General features: G+C 39.0%; 1 protein-coding gene across 2 annotated transcripts in view; it reads right to left on the bottom strand.

Moving 5' to 3' along the window:
- Nucleotides 1–1453: 1453 nt before the first annotated feature.
- LOC142141214 (retinol dehydrogenase 16-like) overlaps nt 1454–23266 on the bottom strand; it is a 37144-nt gene continuing 15331 nt past the window's right edge. For both annotated transcript variants that reach the window (XM_075199436.1, XM_075199437.1), the window contains 4 exons: nt 15490–15813; nt 13110–13368; nt 8509–8672; nt 1454–1918 (listed from right to left, as the gene is read on the bottom strand). In XM_075199436.1, the coding sequence (XP_075055537.1) occupies nt 1725–1918; nt 8509–8672; nt 13110–13368; nt 15490–15802 (930 nt within the window). In that variant the 5' untranslated portion in view covers nt 15803–15813 and the 3' untranslated portion in view covers nt 1454–1724. The remainder of the gene's footprint in view (nt 1919–8508; nt 8673–13109; nt 13369–15489; nt 15814–23266) is intronic.

Below are 23266 nucleotides of genomic sequence, written 5' to 3'. Positions count from 1 at the left end.
GAAGGCAATTGTGTCATCCAAGATGCAGAACAGGAAACATTGCAGCCAGGCTGAACCATCAGTCTTGTTGCGGACAATGGTTATTATCTAAATGATGTTAACTACTGAAATATTATAATGTGCAAATGATATGGGTTTTCTCTATTAAATTTAATCTATTGGAGACTTGAACTATCCCTTAACAGCAGTGATTATACTATAGTCTAATAACCCTGAACTCTGAATTGTATTTTTTATTTTTATTTTATTTCATACTCTAATTTATCTTTTTTTTTATTCTGTGTCTGATGTATTTGAGATTCTCTCCTCAATTTCAAGCACTCTTCATACCCTGGATAACTATTTTTTTCATCAATAAGCATTGTGTCCATTGCTTCTCATATTAAATCATGTTTAATAACATTCTGCTTTTCTGTCCTTAAAAGATAAACATGTCAAATAGTTTTTTTGCACTATGCGGTGCAAAGTAGTATCAACCTGATGTACTTAAAGCAACGTAAAAGTAAATACACTTTATGCAACACAGTAAAAAGTAAATACTGTTACTGTGCAAAAAAAAATAGATATTTTCAGTAAAATAAAAATCTATTTTTTTCTCAAACATGGCAATAAACACGAATAGTTAGATACAGGAAAGTAATATTTGTACTAATGTAATAATGTGAGTCTGAACAGTTTACATTTGATGCTATTGTTACTGTAAAAGTTATTAGAATTTCAGGTAACTATTAGTGGTAACATAATATTTGTATACGGAATGGAAGGCGAGGGAAAGGGATTGTGTCTTTTCTTCATACTAGCCTACTCTCCTGGAATTTTCGGGAGGCTCCCAAATTTCGGGGAGTCTGGGAGGAAGAGTAAGGAAGAGTAGGCAAACCTTCCAGATCCTTGTGGCGGGGGGACATGGCGACGTTGTTGCTCTACCACAGCCCCGCCCCTACTATAAAATGCAGAAATTTGGGGCATTGAATAGCGGGGCGGGGCTTAATGGTGCCATCAAGCCTCCTTGATGGCACCATTAAGCCCCGCCTACCTTTACACGTCCACTCCTACCTCCTGTCACATGACCTGTCCTCTGGGATCTTATCCAGGACAGGTTTAAAATTTTGGCAAGCATGCTTTTCTTTCATATTATCACAATGGTTTCTCAGGCCACACTGAGCATGTCTGCCAATACCTGGAAGGGACACATACCTTTTTGCAAACATACAAGCCGAAAAATAAAATAAATAATAATAGCTTTGTAGCACAAAGAAATTATAAAATATTACATGTTTATTTATATTATGTTTGATAAGCTATGTTTATTTTATAGGTGAACGTTCACTTTAATATAATTTTGATATGTAGGACTCAATCAAATTATAGAATTATAGACAGAATCACTATGCTACCTGTACAAAATTGAAGCTTATCAATTGTTAATAAATGAAGATAAATACAGGACACTGTATCCAAATAAAATAATATAATTTATTTCATGCAGGAATAAAGCTAGACTGTCAACAGCTCAATCCTCTCATAAAAACAGTTCCCTTGAAAACGTATTTCAGAAATTCGTAAAACAAGACATATATTACAGAAGCACAATCTCAATATTAGTTTATTGTGAACATTGATAAAACATACCTACAAGGTCATTCATGGTTTTCTGTGCAAGAGAGGGACTCATATTATCTACATTGGGGCAAAATATAGTAAAGTGCTCATTTAAAAGTGACAAGCTAGGACCTTGTAAGAATAAAATCCACCAAAGCCGATGGGAAGTAGGAAAGAGGTATGAAGATGAATTTAGCATCCCAGCCAGCAGAGTAGCGTGTCTGTGGGTAGACAGCAGTCAGAGCATGCTCTATACAATCTGTGACCAGGTGAATCTTTGAACTTGTCTTTGAAAGGCCGTTGAGAATCTTCTTGCGCTCTGTGATAATAAAAAGTGGGAATCATTATAGTAATTCAAAAGTCAAGGTTGGATGAATTTCTCATACAAGGTGTTATCGTGTTTTCTCTGCACTCTGTTACGCATTCTATCATGGAGCACCTACAAAGGTCATGTGGCACAGGTGAACTATGCCTGTAACAGATCAGGACATGTGTACAAGGTGCTAAATGCCTTTGGCAAAATATAGCTAAGAAGGTGGCTAAAATAACTTGTAAAGCAGCATTTTCGTAGATACGCCCTAGTCTGGAGCAGTGGTTTAATGGTTACAGTTGCTGCAATGAACAAAAGTCTGTGCACTGTTTTAGCTTGTTGCTCAGAGAATCCACATCTTGATAAGGCCTTGGTTGGGAATTGAACGCATGACCCCAATGCTGTAAGGCAGAAGTGCTAACCACTTAGCCACGGTGTTGTGGGATAATATATTTAAATGAGCTTCAAGGGGTTGAGATTGTGCTTCTAGCAGGCTTTCTTGAGTAACCAGGTGACCACAGAGCCTTTGTCACCCCCACAAAGTAACTTGATTTCTCCCCCTGAAGGTTGTGGTAACAGGACTTTGGTCTATAATTTAATTTGGATACCTTTTGCACCTTTTATTGGAAGGATCATAATTAGGAGGAAATCTACCAATGCAACAAATGCGACTCATGAAATGAAGACATTCCCGATATTACCTTATTCTCATGACTTATTGAAGTCCTAAATGCTGCTTGTGTGAGTAGGATTTTTAATAAAGTTTGTATTAAGGAAATGATCCATAAGTGATAGCACGTAGGATTTTAAAATTATATTTAAATTTTCTCTGGTACACACATCGCATCTGGACTAGAGATGCTCACTGACCCCCGAGAACTGGATTTGGTTTTGGTTTTGGATCTGGATTAGCTTTGTGTTTTGGTTTTGGCAAAACCGCCCTTGTGTGTTTTGGTTTTAGTTTTGGCAAAATCACCCTCGTGTGTTTTGGTTTTGGTTTTGGATCTCTATTTTTTAGAAAACCTACTAAAATATGCTAAAATCACAAAATTTTGCTCTTTTTTTGTTCCTACATTATTGTTAACCTCAGTAACACTAATTTCAAGTAATTTGCAGTTAAGTTTGACCACCTCACAGGTCACAATATTATTTTCATACACTTTCAGACAAACACTGCAGCAACCTGGCTTAATGCTAAGCGACAGAGCAATGACTCAAACACACAGCAGTTCCTAGCACATCTAGGACACATTGGCACACAGCAGTGGCAGAAAAGAAAAGTGGTGCAAGACGGAATTGTCCTTGGGCCCTCCCACCCACCCTTATGTTGGATCTTAAAAAGGACATGCACACTTTAACAAACCAAGCACTTCAGCCACAAAAGTGCCACTCCTTGTGGCTGAAGTACTTGGTTTGTTTGGGCCCCCACAAAACAAGCTAACAATGGGCTTAAGGCACCTAAGGTAACATTGTTGTTAATGAACTCTACTGTGGCAAGATGTTGTTGTCATCATCCTGAGCCTCATCCTCACCCTCATCAGTGTGTACATCAACCTCACACATTATTAATTCATCACCTATGGAATCCACCATTACAGAAGTCTCTGTATTTTGATGTAATTGGCGGGAAAGGCCTTCCTCATAGAACTTGAAGTTCATTTTTATGAACATCATCTTTTCCACATTTTGAGGAAGGAGCCTCCTACGCCGATCGCTGACAAGGTTCCCGGCTGTGCTGAAAACTCTTTCCGAGTACACACTGGAGGGTGGGCAGCTTAGGCAGTGCAAAGCAAGTTGGTACATGGGTCTTCAAATTCCCTTTTATCCTCCCAGTATGTAAAGGGACTGTCTAATGATCTATTTCAATATCTCTAAAACTGAACTCATTGTCTTTCCTCAGCCCAGACTCCCATCCCACCATGACCTCTCTATTGTCATCAATAACACCACCATCTCCTCTGTCACCCAACTTCGCTGCCTGGGTGTCACCCTCGACTCCTCTCTTTCTTTTGCCCCCCACATTCATTCCCTTGCCCAACCCTGTCGCTTCCAACTACGCAACATCGCCCGCATCCGTCCTTTTTTCTCTCAGGATGCCACCAAAACTATCATCCACGCACTCATCATCTCCCGCCTCGATTATTGTAACCTCCTCCTCACTGGCCTCCCCCACTCCCGTCTCTCCTCCCTCCGCTCTATACTCAATGCGGCCGCAAGACTCATCTTCCTCTCACGCCGCTCCTCCTCTGCCTCCCTCTCTGCCTTGCCTTACACTGGCTCCCCTTCCCCTACAGAATCCTTTTCAAACTCCTCACCACCACCTACAAGGCTCTCTCCAACTCTACTGCCCCTTATATCTCTAACCTCCTCTCCATTCACACTCCTGCCTGCTCCCTGCGCTCGGCCAACGACCGCCACCTCTCCTCCACTCTTATCACCTCTTCCCACTCCAAAATCCAAGACTTTTCCCTTCCAGCCCCCCTTCTCTGGAACGACCTCCCTCATTCCATCCGTCTCTCTCCTACTCTGTGCTCCTTCAAACGTGCAATCAAAACTCACCTCTTCCTCAAAGCCTACCAACCATCTACTTAACCCCCATCTCCTCCCTTTAGCTCATCCTACCTTCTCTCCTCTTGCCTCATCTGGCTCCTCTTGTGCCTGGTCTGTTTACCCTCCCTTAGGATGTAAGCTCGTATGAGAAGGGCCCCCTCCCCTCCTGTCTCCATACCTGTTCTTCCGCTCTGTCTTTACTGCATATGACTGGCCGGAGTTTCTGAAGTATTGGTTCTTTTTGTCCATTGTTCTGTATGGTTTCACCCTGTATAGTCTACTGTTAGTACTGTGTGTGGCGCTGTGATTACCCTATGGCGCCTAACAAATAAATAATAATAATATTAATATTTCTATGCTTTCGTGAAAATAGTCCTTCACCATCCTTTGGATGCTGATAGTAGGATCAGGTGGAGTTATGGCAGGGGTGTCACGTTTTTTGGTCAATTCTTTTAGACCAGACCAGATGTCAAAATTTGATGCTGAGTCATCTGCATCATTCCTGGGTCTCTTAGGAAAGCTAAGTTTTTTCCTAGCAGCAGTTGAGTGAGAAACTGAAGGAGGAGATGCCAGCCTGTCACGTATCACTTGAGCTGTCCTCTTGCTCACCAGGAGCTCCTTGCATCTCTTCAGATCTGGGTCAGTTGGTAACAAAGAGAAGACATAGGTCTTAAACTGTGGATCAAACACAGTTGCCAAAATGCAGTGATCCAATTTCAAGATTTTGATAACTCTTGATTCCTGGCGAAGAGAATAAAGGACTTGATCTACAAGTGTAATTGCTTTGTTTCATCTCCTCCTTCAGTTTCTCAAGGTGCTTTTCCAAAAGTCTAATTAAGGGAATCACTTGACTCAAGCTAGCAGTGTTTGAACTCACTTCACAGGTGACTACTTCGAATCACCTTGCACAACACGGAAAGTATTCTCCACTGCGCTTGACTAAAATACATTCCCCTCCTTTCCCAATGTCATGGCTTGTGGAGTAAGCGTGGATAGCTTTTTGCTGTTTCTCCATCCGCAGAAGCATATACCTTGTCACCACCTCTTGCTTCAGTTGGTGGCAGGGCAAATTAAATTGCTGTTGCAGCTGCTGCAATCTCCTACACACTGTTGCTGAATGCCGGAAATGTTCAGGTATTTTACGGGCCAGAGACAGCATCTCCTGCATGTCCCTGTCATTTTTTAAAAAGCTCTGCACCACCAAGTTTATTGTGTGAGCAAAACAGGGAATGTGATGGAATTCATCCAGCTGTAACGCTCTCACAATATTGGTGATATATCCTGAGGAGAGTCCAAGCGGGATAAGCCATGTTGCAATTACATCCCTTAGTTTTTGTAACAGATTGTCAGCTGTATGCCTCTTAGTGAAGCCGGTCATACACAAAGTAGCCTGCCTCTGACAAATGTGACGTACTTGGGTACATGCTGCTGCTCCTCCTGCTGGTGAAGGCGAATCACCAACATAGTGGGCTGTCACAGTCATATAATCTTTAGTTTGCCCAGTTCTGCTTGTCTACATATCTATGTTTAAGTGTACAGTGGAAAGAATGGCATTTTGTAGCCAAATAATTACATTTTTACGAACCTTTTGGTAGAAGTGACAAATAACTTTTCTACTAAAATGGTGTCGTGATGGAGTTTGGTAACGGGGACAGAAGACATCAAGTAACTGTCTAAAACCAGCTGCATTAATAGTGGGTATTATACGCTTATCTAATACTAGCATAGTCGCCATGGCTTCTGTGATCCGCATTGCGACTGGGTGACAGCTTTCATACTTGCTTCCTATTGCAAAAGATTGTTAAATGTTAATTGTTGTAAACTACTAGTAGTCTTCTTCTTGGTCTGCTTCTGGGAGAAAGATTCACCCCCAGCAGCAGCAGCGGCAGTGGGACTAACGCTCAAGAATTCTTCAGAGGAATCCAGGAGAGTGGAGGATTCATCTAGCCTTAGCAATTTGGATGCAGGACTAACTCCGATCGCTACTGAGGATATTGATGATGAAGGTGTTGGGGGTGTAGACTGCAGGTGCTTGGATCTATCTGAGAGAAGGGAGGTAGCTGATGCTGGACTCCTTGTTATTTTTTAGCATAAGTTTCTAATTTTCACAAAATCATGCCATGAACTCGCTTCAAATGGTGTAACATGTATAAGGTTCCTAGATGGTTAAGGTCCCTACCTCACCTGAGTGTGGCTTTACACACGTTACAAATGGATAGACAACTATTGTCAGGATTTGGGTAAAAATAATTCCACACATAAGAAGTTGATTTTTTGTCTTATGTCCAGGCATGACAATGGCCTTCTTCTTTTCACGTGCAAGAACTACTTCCACCGGTGCAAGACTTACACAAACAACATCATCCTCATTAACATCCTCATTAGCGCCCTCGTCCTGTTGCAAATCCAAAGTGGTATCCTCAATTTGTGTATCACCAGCTACACTTGAGCTGTTCAGGCACACCTGCAGAAATGCTGAAAGGTGCCTTCTTTATGGGTACACTATCAGAATGGTCACAATTACACATAGCACTCGTTGATCCTCAGGGATTTGTGTCATTTCTAAATCTGAACATACATTTTCCTCTAATGCCTTACTGTTTTCTTCCAGCTCAGCTTTTACACGTAAAAGTATTTGGACACCACTTTTGGTGTCCGAATGACAAGGTCTTGCTTGGTCACGACTGACCGTACAAGAAGATGCCTCAGTGATAGTTACAGAACTCGCACTCACAGAGAAAGGTGAAGGCTTCATTCTTTCTTTGCCACTACGTGTGTAGAATGGCATGTTGGCAATTTTATTTTTTAATGCATATAACTTTGCCTGGATTACAGGTCTTTTTTTCTTGACCAAGGTAAAAGGTTTTTTTTTACATTTTTGTTTCCCTGACTTAAAAACACTATGCACTTTTACATAGGCTTTACCAGATGACGTAGAGGGATTACTATCATCATGACTGGTGGCAGCAGCTGCTTGGTGCTCCTGCTCTTCTGTGTACTGCTGTGAATCCATTTTGATAACACCGTACACATTGACTGCAAATTCAGAGAAAAGCCTGCCAGGCCTAGTATTTGTATTTCAGCAATGAAAATTAGCAATGGACCAATGGAGCTCTTCTCTTTGTTTGTAACCTACATAACACCATACAATTTGACTGCAAAGTCAGAAGAAAAGCCTGCCAGGCCTAGTATTTGTATTTTAGCAATGACAATTAGCAATGGAGCAGTGGAGCGCTTCTCTTTTTGTGTAATCTATACCACACCGTACAATTTGACTGCAAAGTCAGAAGTAAAGACTGCCAGCCCTAGTATTTTTATTTCAGCAATGACAATTAGCAATGGTGCAATGGAGCTTTTCTCTTTACCTATAAAACATCGTACAATTTGACTGCAAAGTCAGAAGAAAAGATTGCCAGCCCTAGTATTTGTATTTCAGCAATGACAATTGGCATTGGAGCAATGGAGCTCTCCTCTTTGTGTGTTACCTATATAACACTGTACATTATGGGACTGCAGATTTAGAAGACCAAGCCTGCCTTATTAATTCTATTTCAGCAATGACAATTAGCAATGGAGCAATGGAGCTCTCCTGATTGTCACTGTAGAGTTTGAAAAAACTTCTACTCCCTCCTCTATTCTATTCTACCTATGTTGCTGCCCAACTGCTCTACAGACTATGCTACAACTTCTGTGTCCCCCTTTTTTTTACAATTTTTTTTTTCACTTGGTAGAACTGAATACCCAAGGGCTTTCAATTCCACAGTGCATGTGTGAAAAGGCTAGCCAGGCAACGCATGTGCATATCCCTGCAGACTGGCCTGGCAAAGCAGTAAGTTAACCTTGGATTGCTGAGGCAGCTGATATTTTAATTATAAATTGTGCTGATGGCCCTCTTGCCAGATATTAATAAAAATAACCCTACATGCGGTGAATATATGTATATTTTATGGTTAATAAGTTACTTACAGTGAAATGAGTGTATCACATTGCTTCTTTGTAACAGGAAAAAATTAAGATAAACAGGACATGCATGTTTAAAGAACACTTACGTATTTCATAGTTTTTCTGCCCATAAGTCGTGCGGATTTCTTCTGGGACCTTCTCCCAAAGTTTTTTAAAGTTTCCTAATACTGCATCTGCATTACTGACTGGTGTTTTGAAAAACCCAGGTTCCACGACAGAGACTTTCACACCGAATCTGGCTATCTCACGGCTGTAAGACACAGAAATTCTTAAAGAATGCAATAAGATTCATACATTAACAGGAACCTCCATCCTCATTAGTTTTTATTTTTCCAATTATATCTCAATTTCAAATCCGATAACTCTAAATTATTATAATAAATAATTCTAATATCTTATAATGGAAATTAACGCACATGAATGTTTTTAAACAAATCATCCTGTTTGCCACAGAATAATGCTGTTTTTCTGCAAGACAGTAATCTGGCTTTCTCAACCCCTTCATTAATTTACTCAGATACATTACTGAATTCATTATTCTTTATCTAGCCACATACAATATGATCTTGCTTTTGATATTGGGCTTTGGGCCCTTTATGATATGTATATGGTTCCAAAATGATTCTGCATTAATCGACTAGATAATTATTGGGCAAGTTCATAATGTAGCTGAAAAATGGCCTCTAATGGCCTGTGTGCACCACTAACAGGTCCCAATAATACAGAACAGAGCATTTTCCTCCCCTTAGTTGAAGTCCAGGGGGCTGCTTAAGCATGCGTTTTTCTATTTTACAGAATTGGCAACTTGTGGGAGGACCAATCACAAGATGTTACTCCATTCTTCTCACAGCCACAACCAAACCCTCCCCTTCACCGCATCCCTTTGGGTTACAGCCACACAATGAACGCTTCTCCCCCCCAGGCCAGGCATAGTATGCTTACTCAGGATCAGCCACCTTATATTCTGTGGCTGTGTATCTTTCTGATCCATTACTACCCTCTCTCCCTTACTGTTTGTCTCCCACCCCTTTCTCCCCACCGCCAACATGTCTCATGTGTGCAGGCAGCAGGAGACAAGATACAGTGTCGGAAGGTAGAAGATAAATATGGGAGGAGGGAACTTTTATTGTAAGTGTGTGTGTGTGGGGGTTATGTAAATGTGGGGGTAGGGGACTTTGCATCTAAGGGGAAGCAGCTTTTAATTTAAGTGTGGAGTAGGGTATTGTGATGTAGGTAGGGAATGGGCTTCTAATGTAATGTGGGGGAATGGTGGCTCGTAATGTGGGTGGGGATCTAAGCTATCAATATCCTGATAGAGTGAGAGTGGGGCTAATCATGTAATGGTGAGTGGGAGCTATTTCCTTCTTTTTTTATTTTACAACATAGTTTTCATTGAGATAAAACAACAACATGTCATATGGTAGGACATAAGTAGTGATGAACTACATAAAACACAGGGTTCAACACATGTAACATCAGACGCCCTAGGCATAATTCGAAAAAATTAAAGAAAAGCTTATTGTTTTAAGGATACTATATTGAGTAAAGAAACCCTCTAAAAAGAACACATCTTTACAAAATCTAGAGTTCATACTCCATAATAATTAGACAAATTTATAATATAAAATCATATAACAAAAAAACATGAGGAAAAGGGTGTGTGGAAAGGTGAGGTTGAGGGGGAGGGGAAAAATAAGGATCGGAGATATCAGGGGGTCAATGGCCAAATCTATGATGGAGAGGGCTAAACTCCTTTCAAAGCGGCCTGGGAAAGAGATAATATTTGTTATGAAAGAAATTAAATTATCTCCTATTTGGATAGGGTGGCATATGTTTTTGTGCCTTAAAACTCTAACCAATTGTTTGAAATGGTGCAATAATCTGTGAACCTATCGGAGGACAAGAGTATTTAGTCATCCATATTCCTATAAAACTTATTTCTTGCAAACCACACTTTAATTGTTAAAGAAGAGGAGAATCTCCAATGAATTGAGATTACTGCTTATGCAAGCACTGTTTCAAGTGTTTCAATATGGATTTCTTGTATTGAGCGACCAGTAAGAAGGTTAGGTTTAGCAGCCAGAAGCTAAAAATGTCTGGAAAGTCACTTTGCATATTTTTTTTAGAAATACAGATCACCCTTTTCCACCTCTTGGCTGGCATGTGTGATCCACACTTGTGACCAAAGCAGCTTCTTGTTTACTTGGGTAAACGGAAGGGTTAGCAAACCTTTGTGGTCAAGGGAGAGACTTTTGAAGAAATATATTTTTGTTCTCACAGTTTGATCCAACGGGTCAGTGTAGGGCTAATTGTTTGGTGCTCTTTTGTAGGCAGGTAGTACCTAAATGGGGTTTGTAATGTACTGTCTATATTACAACCCACTGTTTGTCTTCCTGTAGCCTTGTCCAATCCAGGATCCTGTTAAGCATGACAGCATCATAGTAGGTCTTATAATGGGAAAGTTGAAGGCCAGTCAAATGTCTACATCTGAAAGTCATATCATGCTTAAAGCGTACTTTCTTCCCAGCCCACACAAAGTCTCTCATCAAGCGACAGCGATCTAAAAACCATTTACAGGGAATGTGTATGGAGAGGGTATGTAGGAGGTATAGGATACATGGGAGTATGTTCATTTTAATAATATTAGTCCTCTCTATCCATGACAAATCCTTATTTAAATACTTTTAATTCCTTGCATATTTTATTTATTATGGGATAATCCCCCCCCCAGATATTTGATTCCTGTTGGGTGCCATCTGAAAGCAAAGGAATGCTTCACCTCTTCCACAACTTTAAGGGGATTGGAGAGGTTAAGTATAACTTATTTTGAGTAGTGTATTTTAAAGTTGGGGAGATGGCCACAATTTTTAAACTTCAGATGGTTACTTCTTATATGTATGGCTACTTCTAATATGTAAATTATTTACTAAAGGTATAACAAGTTTCAAGTTCTGCGCACTTGCCACCACAGTTCATATATTTCAACAATGACTAATAGATGGATAATCTGCTCCTTCACTTGTATGGCCTTAACCAGCAGAAGAAGTGTGTAGTATATTAGATACCCTATATGGAGACTAATAACATAGTGTGTACTTTGAAAAGTTGAATAAAGGTGCTTATCTGGAATGAAATCCCTTAGGTTGGTAAGTTTATTAGGGTACTTTTGCAGCTAGCTCCTACTCATTTGTTGAAGAACAGGACACAATCCCCACTAATTATTTAATGTTTGGGAGGAAACTGGTCTAGTTATTAAATGTGGATATTAATCATTTCATTTTGGAACTGTTTGGGGGATTATAGTTATATTTTTTAAATGTGAGTGCTATTAATGTAATTTTGAAGTTAGTTTCAGGGAAGAAGGCCTAATTATTAACATGAATGGTTTTGATTTAATGTTGGGGCTTGTTAGGAAAGGGACACCTAGAGTGTGCAATCATTCTTAGGCTTTTCATATTTTATGTACCTTTCCTTCTGCCAAATAGGGCCTCAGGATCCAAAGAAGCAGCCAAGCTGCAAGAACAGGCGCGAGAGAGCAGGACAGGCTGCCAACAGCTCCAATTTTGGGTGGCTGTCCCAGTTAGTCAGGACTTCGTCCCTACTGCATTGACAGTTGTGGGGTATGTCCTGCTTCATTCGGCACTGCTCATGTATAGGGAGCTGCAGTCATTGCCCATGTATTTGAAGGGTTGAAGAGCAGCCTAGCACTGTATAAAATGATAGCCATGACCCTTGCTTGCTGGTCGTGCCCACTCTGGTGATGTGGTATGGAAACCCCACTTTAGAAATCCTGCATTTGTCCCTGAAATGGGCATAGAGGATTAATTTTCAGAAGCATTCTTTGACATGCCCAGCCGTTCCTATTCTACAAAAGATATGGAAAAATATTCTGCATTAGCCGAGAGCTGGCAGAGGTTGCTCTCACCCTATACAGAGTCAAAATGCTTCCCATACACTGTGCACTCTGTAATAAAATAAATAATTTATCAATTTACTCCAGGATTTTCAACTAGCCACCTTGGGGTCCGCCTATTATAATGAAAACCTGTTAAGGCTGGTAAGCACAGTGCTGTTGCCTGTATTCAGGGGCATCGAGAGAGGGGAAGCAGGTACAAAGTACCAGGGCCTGGGCCTATATGTGTAATGGGAGGAGCCACAAGACTGGTGTGGGCACACAACGTTCAGGGGCTACGGAAGGGGCCCAAAGAACATGATGTAACAGGGCCTGAAATTCCTCTTGGTGTCTCTGCCTGTATTTGGGCTGAGGGGATGGCAGCAGAGAACAGCATTTGTCGTATGGGGATTGGTTACTTTTATGAAGATTTTTACAAGGGGGGAGGGGTTCCAGAAACATCAGATCAAGAAAGACGAAAAGAATAAAAACAGCGATGTACAATACATCAAGAGTGCTTCAAATATGACAACATTACTGCTATTTGCACAATGGGGGCAACTTATGATAACTGTTCTACAGGTTGTTGTGTAGAACGAAAGCACTGCCCATAGAAATCAGATTTCAGTTGTCAGTTTTCTTGTACGATTTACGACACGGAAGAAAACTTATTTTTGCTATGAAAAACTACACTACATTTTCTACACAGATACTTGTGTAGCAGTTTTTATAAATGTACCACATTGTTTATTTAACCATCTTGTATATTCTGTTATAAAAATAAATATCGCTTACCGGAGACTGTCCGAGAAGGATTCCACTCCATATTTGGAGATGCAGTATCCTCCACCAGAGGTAGTTATTCTCCCACAAATGCTTGAAATGTTTACCACTCGGCCCTTTGCTTTCCGGATCAGGGGCAGCAACTTAAGTGTAACATCTATCAGTCCCAGTAAATTCACATTCAAAACTTTTAAAAAATCATCTTTGGCCAGCCATTCATTAGGAGCAGTAGGCATAGCAATTCCTGCATTATTCACCACACCCCACAGTCCTGTACAAAAGATAATAGAGATCAGAGAAATATGTTTTAAGATTCAAAATATCTTGTTTCTAACTACTGAGATATCACGGTTCTTGACAGAGAATTGCAGCTTGTGTTACAAAATGAAATCTCACCTTGAGTTTGCCAGAAAGGATGTGGGAGACCTACTTATCAGTGAAGGAAGATTATATTATCTCTCAAGTTCAAGATTAGATTTTTGAACTCAATGCTAGATGCTATGCAGGGGATGGCTGGCAGCTTTTAGTCCATTCAATAGTCCAACTAATTGGCCCAGGGCAATGGAGAGGGTGTGGCTAGCACTAGACCACATTCCAACCACTTCTCTTCTTCAGTGCACCAGAAAAAATCTGTGCCTGCCCACAAACCAGGAAATGCCCACATAAATGCACCCTCCCAACGATAAAATATAATTTAAATATTTTTTTCCCCTTCAAATAAAATGTATTTTTTTCATGTGCAGGTAGCATAAGGTTGTGTGCCTAGCCCACAATTAGATTTTGAAGACCAGATCCTCTCGAGTCCTCCCAGCAGAACAAGCTACATGCTGCACAGAAAATCAAGCACATCCATTTAAAAAAGCACATAGCAACAGAAAACATCTTTAGTACTACAGGTCCACAATTCTGTGCTTTTAGAAATTATCCTAGATGCAGATCACTTAGGTTTATCAGCTGCCATGTACATAAAGTTTGGCCATATCTGGTGCTAAGTCCAATATGCAGAGCTGTACATCATGCTAGCGTCCCCACGCTTTCCCACACCGTCACAGACACAAGTCCCAGGTTATAAACAGACCTGCCGGCTGTTAGAATGTCATTCTGTGGCGGGTTACTTCTGTATTCAGAAGCAGTTTCAGGGTCTCTGGAACAGTTTTTTTTTGCATGTTCTGGCTGGATTATTTTGGGGGATCAAGCTGCCAGACAAGATTTTTTTTTTTTTTTTTTAAAGACTCTTGGAATATTTTTGGGGGATACTTTTTTTTATTAGCTCAATTTGGATTATCTGTGTAGCTGCTGTACCCACTGGTATTGCTGATTTATTTTCGGCATTGTGACTGTCTGTATTTCTACTGTTGGCAATCACAATGTCAGTATTTTATCCATGTCAGGGAAACTAAAATACCAGCATTTAGCTTGTCCGCACTTTCATTTCGGCAGGATAAGTGTTGGTATTTCTTCCGTCAGAAATATAACTTCCACCGATGGAGTGATCCTTGGTTGGTTAAGTTTCCAGGCCTTACTTAAGGGTAGATGCACGCAGGTTTTCATCTTAGGAAGCACTCATACCTAATTTTTACTGAATTTATAGCCTATAATAGCAATTAAACTACTAGTGTGACATCCTTTCTGATTTGCCATATAAATGAATGATTTTTGGAATATTTAGATACTATACTTTAAACGTGATGGTATTTAAAGCACCCATGTTACACCACCATAAAGGAAGTACATTCTCAGCTGTTTATTCCCCTTTACCCCTGTATATAGGAGACATATACTCCAATCAAGGCACATGCAGATTATGGACCTGATTCAATAAGGAAAGTTAAGCAAAAGTAAGCAAGTAAGGCAAAACCATGTTGCATTGGAGGGGGAGGTAAATTTAAAACATGATGGCATATTTATATTTGGGATAGGGCATGTCCTAGATCAACTTTAAATTTCAATGTACAAATAAACTATCAAGTATTTGTGTGCTACATGAAAAAATAGACGGTATTTTCCTTATGTACAAAATAATAAACTCATTTGCACCCCTTGCATTACAACATTTTGTCCAGAAAACTTCAGTAAGAAAACTTACTAAATTTTTTGCTTAACTTTCCTTAATGAATCAGGCCCTATATCACTAATGAACAAAAGAAACATATGTAACCTGGCTTCAGCATGACCTTACATAGCAGGTAGCAACCAAGACATAAAGATAGATTATGGATGACTGCTTCTAAACAGAAGCTAAACAGGTAAAGATGTTACAGTAATCCAGCAACATCTGAACGTATATGAATCTTTTTGCTACACACTGTATATAACATGACATTATGAATTTATAATTTTTTTCATTTCTGTAAACTATAAAAACATCTGTTTGTGTATTTATATATCTAACCTTTATCATGAACGATATCTTTGACCCACTCTGCAGCAGAGCTTACACTCTGACTGTCAGTGACATCCAGGATTACTGTCTGCACTCTGCTGGAGGTCTCCTTTCTCAGTTCCTCAGCCCCGGTCTCCGTCAGACAAGCAGCCAAAACACTCATTCCACATTTATCCAGATTCCTCGCCAGCACGTTCCCAAATCCAGAATCACATCCAGTGATGAAGACATATTTATCAGTGAGATTCTCCAGTATCTGCCTTTGTCTGTACCATCTATACAGGATGATCAGAGCCAACACCACCAGCAGACAGAGCCACATGATGAAAATTCCTACAACAATGCAAATATAGATAAAAATTATACAAATATGCATAAGTTTATTTCAGTATACTATACAATTCATCTTTATTAAAGCTGCATTACCACCTAAAATGATTAACATTTTCGTTCGCCACTTTAAAATGGCTGCAGAAAGGTTATGTGTTTTGAAGGACCAATCCGAAGCCACAATGGCAAGGTTTGCAGTTCTGAATGATCCTCCCTTTCACAGCCCCCCTTTGCAGCACTAAACAATCCTAGTTTTCTGCTCTTTGTGTTCTAGGCACTTATAACAGAATTATGCTAAATAAAAAGTCAATCTACACCGCACTGAAATCTGTATATAAAAAGGTGACAAGTAAAACTAAAAAGTTTTTTTTTTTCTTTTAACACTTTTAAAATAAATGTTCACAATTATTGAATTAATATCGATATTATCAATTTTATATTCTTGTAATTATCGCAAATACAACACTTTTTAGTTTTACTTATCACCTTTTTATATATAGATTTCAGTGATTTCATTTAATTTTATCACAATTTAAACTATGTATATTATTATTATAATATTATATTTTATTTGTTCATATTTTCATAATATATTATTTTCAATCAAGCATCAAGGAAAATAAAAGAGTGTCCCTAAAAACACAATTCCCCCCTTTTTCTTTCTTCTCTATTTTGTTCCTCAAACAGAATTATGCTAACTGTTATGCTGTATATATTTATGCCACCTACCGCTTTGCTTTTCCCATAGGGTGTTTAGGTGTATTGGCCTCTTTTCCAATTAGATTATTCAGAAATTAATATTATGATAATTTGCAACAAAAAAGAAATCAAATAATTCCTCTGACAAAAGCAAATCTGCAAGAGCAGCAATGACTCTCACCAGGGTAGCAAACTTTACAGATATTACATCACTAATGACTATCTCCTTTTGACTCTTTGGGCTAGATTTACTAAACTGCGGGTTTGAAGAAATGGAGATGTTGCCTATAGCAACCAATCAGATTCTAGCTTTCATTTTTCAGAATTCACTAAATAAATGATAGCTAGAATATGATTGGTTGCTATAGGCAAAATCTCCACTTTTTCAAACCCACCGTTTAGTAAATATACCCTTTTGACTCTTTAGTTAGGTAATGCAGATGTAACAAGGGTTAAATGGACAGTAAAAATAACCCTGGCACACTCCCCTTTGATCTGATGTGTATCTACAAATATTGTGTAACGGTAGTGTAGTATGTCAGATGAAAAAAGGTGCTGATACAATGTATAGTTAAAAACACAAAGTATACTGTAATTAAAAAGGCTGTTTACACAGTCAAGTCATAAAATTGCAAAGCCTCTGTTCTCTTTCACACAAAATTAGTTCCAATAAACAAATAAAGATGTCTTATAATTACACACCTGAATTAAAGTGTGCTTACTAATATCAGTCAGTAAACAGCAACAGTTTGTGTCATGAATTATCTGTGTTTAAGAAAAAAGGAGGTTATTTGAAAGTCCCTTGCGCGCAGAAGTCGGTCCACAACAAACTTCAATTACTTTAGTGTTCTTATTCCATCTTCTCTTTTGTTACTGTATTGGAAGCCTGTTTCATCTTTACTTGAAGTGACTGGTAAGGTCCTTCTTTATATGTGGTAAGGCAGCCTGTTGGCAGCTCGTTTGGTTTGTTGATGTTAGACCGTCTACTGATAATAGGAAACAGGCAGTCCACTGCTCCCTCCGTTTGGGAGCTCCTTCGATTCTGCCTGTATTCTGATGTACAGGTCCTTTAGTGATGGTAAAATGCTGAATACTGTCATTTGAAGCAGATGTTCGGAGTGTCTTTGTTTATACCCAATGTGTTTCATCTGTAGACTTTCCAGACTTCATCAGGGAATGTAATTGCATTTAGAGCAGAGTGCACCTAGACCTGTATACATCCACAGACGTATCTTTAGATCCACTCCTTGTTGAATACAGACGTGAGTATGCCCGCTTTACATGCGATTAAAAACCCCCCAGAAAAAGCACAATATATTTGTTTTGCATTCCTTAATGGATCAGGCCCATAGTACACATAACTTTATCTAAATAAACAGTTTGTGAGTGTATCTGTTGTTGATGCACATACAGAATGCAATAGTGGGCATCTCTATTCCACATCATCCCAAAAGAATTTAATCAGGAACTGCAAAAGTCCTATTTTAAAGACAGAATTATTGGCAAATATGTACGTCTAATCATATAAATGTCCAGATCTATTAATGTGGTCTAGTCAGGTGCCAGAGCTGGTTGCAGTCAATGTGACACAGTTAGTTGTAAGAGCTGGACATTGCCTTGTTGCTCAGGTAGTTTACTTCTACTGGGTCCGTGCTTCTCTGATTGGTGCAGCTGTGGTTCCTCTATGTGCATGGGCCACAATAGAGTTGTTTATTGAACATACTTTTGTATGTCAACCTCATTCATCTAAACTGTTGATGACTAAGTTAACAGAGGTAAGTGCTTTTCTGACAGCATCTCCCACACGGTTTGCAACACTGCCGGTCAAGGTAATAAGGTTCTCCATGTCCTTTATTTTAATTTCCAATGTTTCCATTGTCCCCAATGCCCTACATCTTCACATACTAAGGTGGCGTTATGGCCACACGATGGAAGAAGATGAGAATTTGGGCCCGTGGGTACTTTGACAAGAAACCGAAAACATTTTAAGGCCAGTGAAAGACAATTCTTCCTACATTGTGTAATCACCGGACAGTAATCCATATTGTCCCTTAGCAGATGGCCTGCATCCATTTGTGAAGCAATACAAGTTACAGATCCTGAGCTGATTGACCCATTATCAACTGCAGTCTTGATAGTGCCCTGGGTTGGCTTGGGAACATAGTCAAGGTCTGTCACATGAATGACTGCATTTTTTTTAACTTTGGTGGTTTCGGCAGGTTGTCTGTTCCGGTCTTGGCCTTTGACAATGGGAACACAAGTCAGTAGAGATGGTTAAAGTTAGTTCAATTTCTTAGGCTAGGTACATGCTGGATCTGTTTCGTCCAATCAGCCGACATACGACCGTTCGGTCGGATGTCACGTTAGTGTGTAGAATCACACAATGGTCCCAAAGTGCTAATTACCGGCTCATTAGGTCATACTGTTTAATAATCTCTTTCCAATCACCTTCCGATCGTGTAGTGCTTATGAAATCACAACCGATTCCACAACCAACTATTTATGTGTATAGCACAGGTCTGCTTGCCTAATTATACACCCTTGTCTGCACAGTCTACAGGAAAAGCACATACCTATGTTTTCTATAGATGTGTATTGGATCTGTCTGCTTCCATAATTATACACCTGCGTATATGTACTATATAAATTCGTATATAGATGTACATTGTGTATGTCTACACCTTTGTCTGCAGTCAACAAGAAAAGCACATGCCTATGTTTTCTAAGGCTGTGTATTGGATCTGCTTGCTTGCATAATTATACACCTGTCAACATCTATTGATGAACAAAAGCTGATGGGAATGTAATTATTAGATGTGTTTTGGAACACCATGCATGTCTGTTGAACATGTTTTATACCTGTGCATTTATTGTAACTAAATGCATATTTTTAATCAATATATATCTGTTCTTTAGTGCACAAAATAAATAACACATTGTTAATCCAACACATATGGACAGTATCCAAAAATTATCCGAAGACAAATATATAGAAAAGCAAAATATAAAAATATAATTTTACTTACACTATCACCTTTAACAATTTAATGCCTATCCTGGCTACTGCTTTGTGACATAACCTTCCCATACAGTTGAAGCAACTATATGAAATATTTTTCAAGGTTTTGGAATTTTTTCTTTACATCAATGATGTTTGCCTTTAATTCTGTAAAATATTCATTGAGCTTTCCCATCTTCCCGTCCACACCTCTCCCATCACCAGAAGTATACTACAAATATTCCAAACAGTTGCATATGAGAGAATGAGTCTCTCCTCTGGAACCACTCTTTGGCCCAACTAGACCGATTCTTTCTCCTTCTCTCCCTTCGGGTCTGTACTTGCAGTCTGCTGGCCATAGTGAGTAGCAAAAGAGCAGTAACGTGCTGTTCATCAATAGCCATAATATTAAAATAAATTGTTGCTGTGCAGTTGCAAATGAACGTACACTGTACACAAAGATGTGTTATAGAATGAATGAAGAAGATGTGTTTCCTTTTTGCTTTTAAGAGTTTTTGGGAGGTTCTTACCGGAGATGTTCTGCCTTTTATTTAAATTTCTGGGCAATATTGCTGCAGGGACGTCATATGTTGATTCAATGTGTAGGAAATCAAAATCTTTTAACATGACAATATGGCTGTGAACAGTCGCTGCTCGGACGGTCGGTCTTTCATTAATCGTTTAAAACAGGTCTAGTGTGTACGCATAAATCGCCCGAGCGATCTGACCTTCAGTCGTAGGTACAATCATTGTGGATAAGATGTCAGTCGGAAAATTCTCCATTGTGTACCTAGCCTTAGAAGAAGTAGTTGAAGTGAAAAATGCCACACAGTTGTGGATAAATTATAGTATGTAAGTTCTCTGCAAATTGCAAAAGTGCTGCCACAGTGTCTGTGTCTAATCTAGTGTACACATATTATACATACATTATATACAGAAGATAAGTCACAAGTTGTTGACATTTTGTCTGTCTTTTTTTATAATAGAATAATTGGATTTACTGGAGATACAATGTCACAAACTGCAGGCAATTTAATTAAACAATATACTGTACACTACACTACAGTTCTATATATCTTGTTTACACACAGCATTATGCAGACAGCTGGCAATGGACCAAAAATGTAACAGTTTATGGACGCCAAAATGTATGCAATAGAAGTAAAAATAAGCAGAATAGATCAAGTGTTTAATAATCTGTTAGGGTCTATATAAAATAACGGTATCAAATCTTTTTTTATTAATTTGTTCAAAATGAATTAACACAAACAGAATAATAAGAAACATAAATTACCCCCCCCCCCCCACCACCATCATCACTTTCCCAAGGTACAGTATTATGATATTAAATGCAGAAAGCAATTTTATACTATATCTTAATATACATATACAATTATATAATACATAGTACAAATAAATATAACCTACATAACAAAAGTAATAATAAAACATACAATATACAACATACAATATATATACAAATGTTATACTTCATATACTTATATAACTTCTTAGCTAGGCGAATATGATATGAGAAAATAAACATGGTTGATACAGCATGCATGTAAGTTATACATGAAGGAATAGTCAGACTGGGTATCTAAGGGGGCTCTTCAGTCAAATATTTAGCTTTAGACGCTAAAGCGTATTGTGACTTAAGCCATCTATTATTTAATATTTATCTAATATTTTATAATATTTAGGCATTGAAGCTCTGGCCATATGGATTTAACGTTCATGACCAATAGTGTCGCCCCTAGGGACCAAAAGAGTAAACTAATCCCTGTCGATGAAATACAATTCTTTACTGTCTCCAAAGGAGAAGCTGAATCCATGCCACATTTAGGGCATTTGGAATCTCATCTCACAACCAACTTCATCAGTTTCATAAGAGTATAATGAACTCGATGTAGTATAGATAATATAATCTGATGTTTCGTATACTGGGTGTAATTTTTAGTAACTTTACAGTATCAATATTAGAAGATAATTAACAATATAATGATGCGCTAATATCATCATCATCATCATCATTTATTTATATAGCATCAGCAAATTCTCTAGTGCTTTACAATTGGGGACAAACACTGTAATAAACAAAACTGGGTAAAACAGACAAAGAGGTAAGAGGGGCCTACTCGCAAGCTCACAATCTATAGGTCAATGGGAGTCGGATACATGAGGTTAAATCTACATACTGCATATTGGTCCAGTCAGATTGCAAAGGTGAAATGTAATTCATATGCTATGTGATCCAGTCACATAGCAATGTTATTTTGGGGTCAGAGGGTTGTTGTCTTGTGTGAAATGTGTAAAGGGTGGTAACAGGGTAACCTAGTGATTTTAAGAGGGTGGTTTAGGAATATTATAAGCTTGCCTGAATAGGTGGATTTTTAGAGAACACCTGAAAGTTTGTAGATCAGAGAAAAGTCTTATTGTGCGAGGGAGGGAATTCCACAGAGTGGGTGCAGCTCAAAAAAATACTGGGTAAAACAGACAAAGAGGTAAGAAGGCCTTGCTCGCAAGCTTACAATCTATGGGTCAATGGGGTTAGATACATGTGGTTAAATCTACATATTGCATTTCGGTTCAGCCAGATTGCAAAGGTAAAAAGTGATTAGTATGCTATATGATCCAATAACATAGAATTGTTGGTCAGGGGGTCAGAGGGCTGTTGTCTTGTGTTAATTGTGTAAAGTGTGGTAATAGGGAGGGAATTCCATAGTGTGTGCAGCTCGAAAAAAGTCCTGTAAACAGGAATGTGAGGATGAGAACGGAGGTCTCGAGTTGGGAGATGTATGGAGGCACAGTTCTTTTTGATGGCCTTGTAGGTTAGTAGAAGTATTTTATATTGTATTTGATAAAAAAAACAGGCGAAAAATGTAAAGACTGACAGAGTGGCTCAGCAGAGGAAGTCCGTTTTACAAGGAAAATCAGTCCAGCTGCACCATGTAGATTGTAGGGGTGAGAGTCTATTTAGAGGAAGACCAGTAAGGAGGGAATTGCATATTCAATGCCGGAGATGAGTGCATGAATTAGAGTTTTTGCAGTGTCTTGTGTAAGATATGTGCCTATTCTGGAAATGTATTTTAGATGTACAGTGTGTAACATGATTTAGATATAGGGGGGAATCAATTGGTCACGTTGCTGTAAAAAGTAACGCGGCCTGCGCACTATTACCGTTATTGCGGTAATAATGCACTTAAATACCGTTATTACGGTAGTTTCAACGCTGGCTTTTTGCTCGCAGCTCAGGGAGAAAGCCGGGTTAAATATACCGTAATAATGGTAATAGGTTTAATGCTGTGCTACTTCGGGGGAATTGAATTCCTCCCTTAGAGTCAATGTGGGGAACAACGGATAGTTCTGAGTCAAGAATCACATCTAGGAACTGACTTGCGGGGTGGAATTTGAGGTCATGTTGTCAACGGAAATAGAAATGTCAGGTAGGTGACTTCTGTTGGCAGGTGGGAATATTAACTCTGTTTTTAAAAGATTGAGTTTAAGTTGGTGGGAGGACATCCAAGATGAAATGTCAGAAAGGCAAAAGTTTATTAGTTTTCCAAGAGAAGTGGTGTAGATAGAGAACAGCAGAGGACCTAGTACTGAGCCTTGTGTAGTCCAACTGATAAGGGAAGTGAAGCAGAGGTGGATCCAGAGAAATTAAAATGGAAAGAGAGATTAGAAAGGTAGGATGAGAACCAGGATAGGACAGTGTCTTGAAGACCTATGGATTGCAGTGTTTGTATAAGAAGTGAG

Source organism: Mixophyes fleayi, chromosome 2 (genome assembly GCF_038048845.1).
Source record: "Mixophyes fleayi isolate aMixFle1 chromosome 2, aMixFle1.hap1, whole genome shotgun sequence".
NCBI lineage: Eukaryota > Metazoa > Chordata > Amphibia > Anura > Limnodynastidae > Mixophyes > Mixophyes fleayi.
This window is presented reverse-complemented; position numbering and strand designations above follow the sequence as displayed.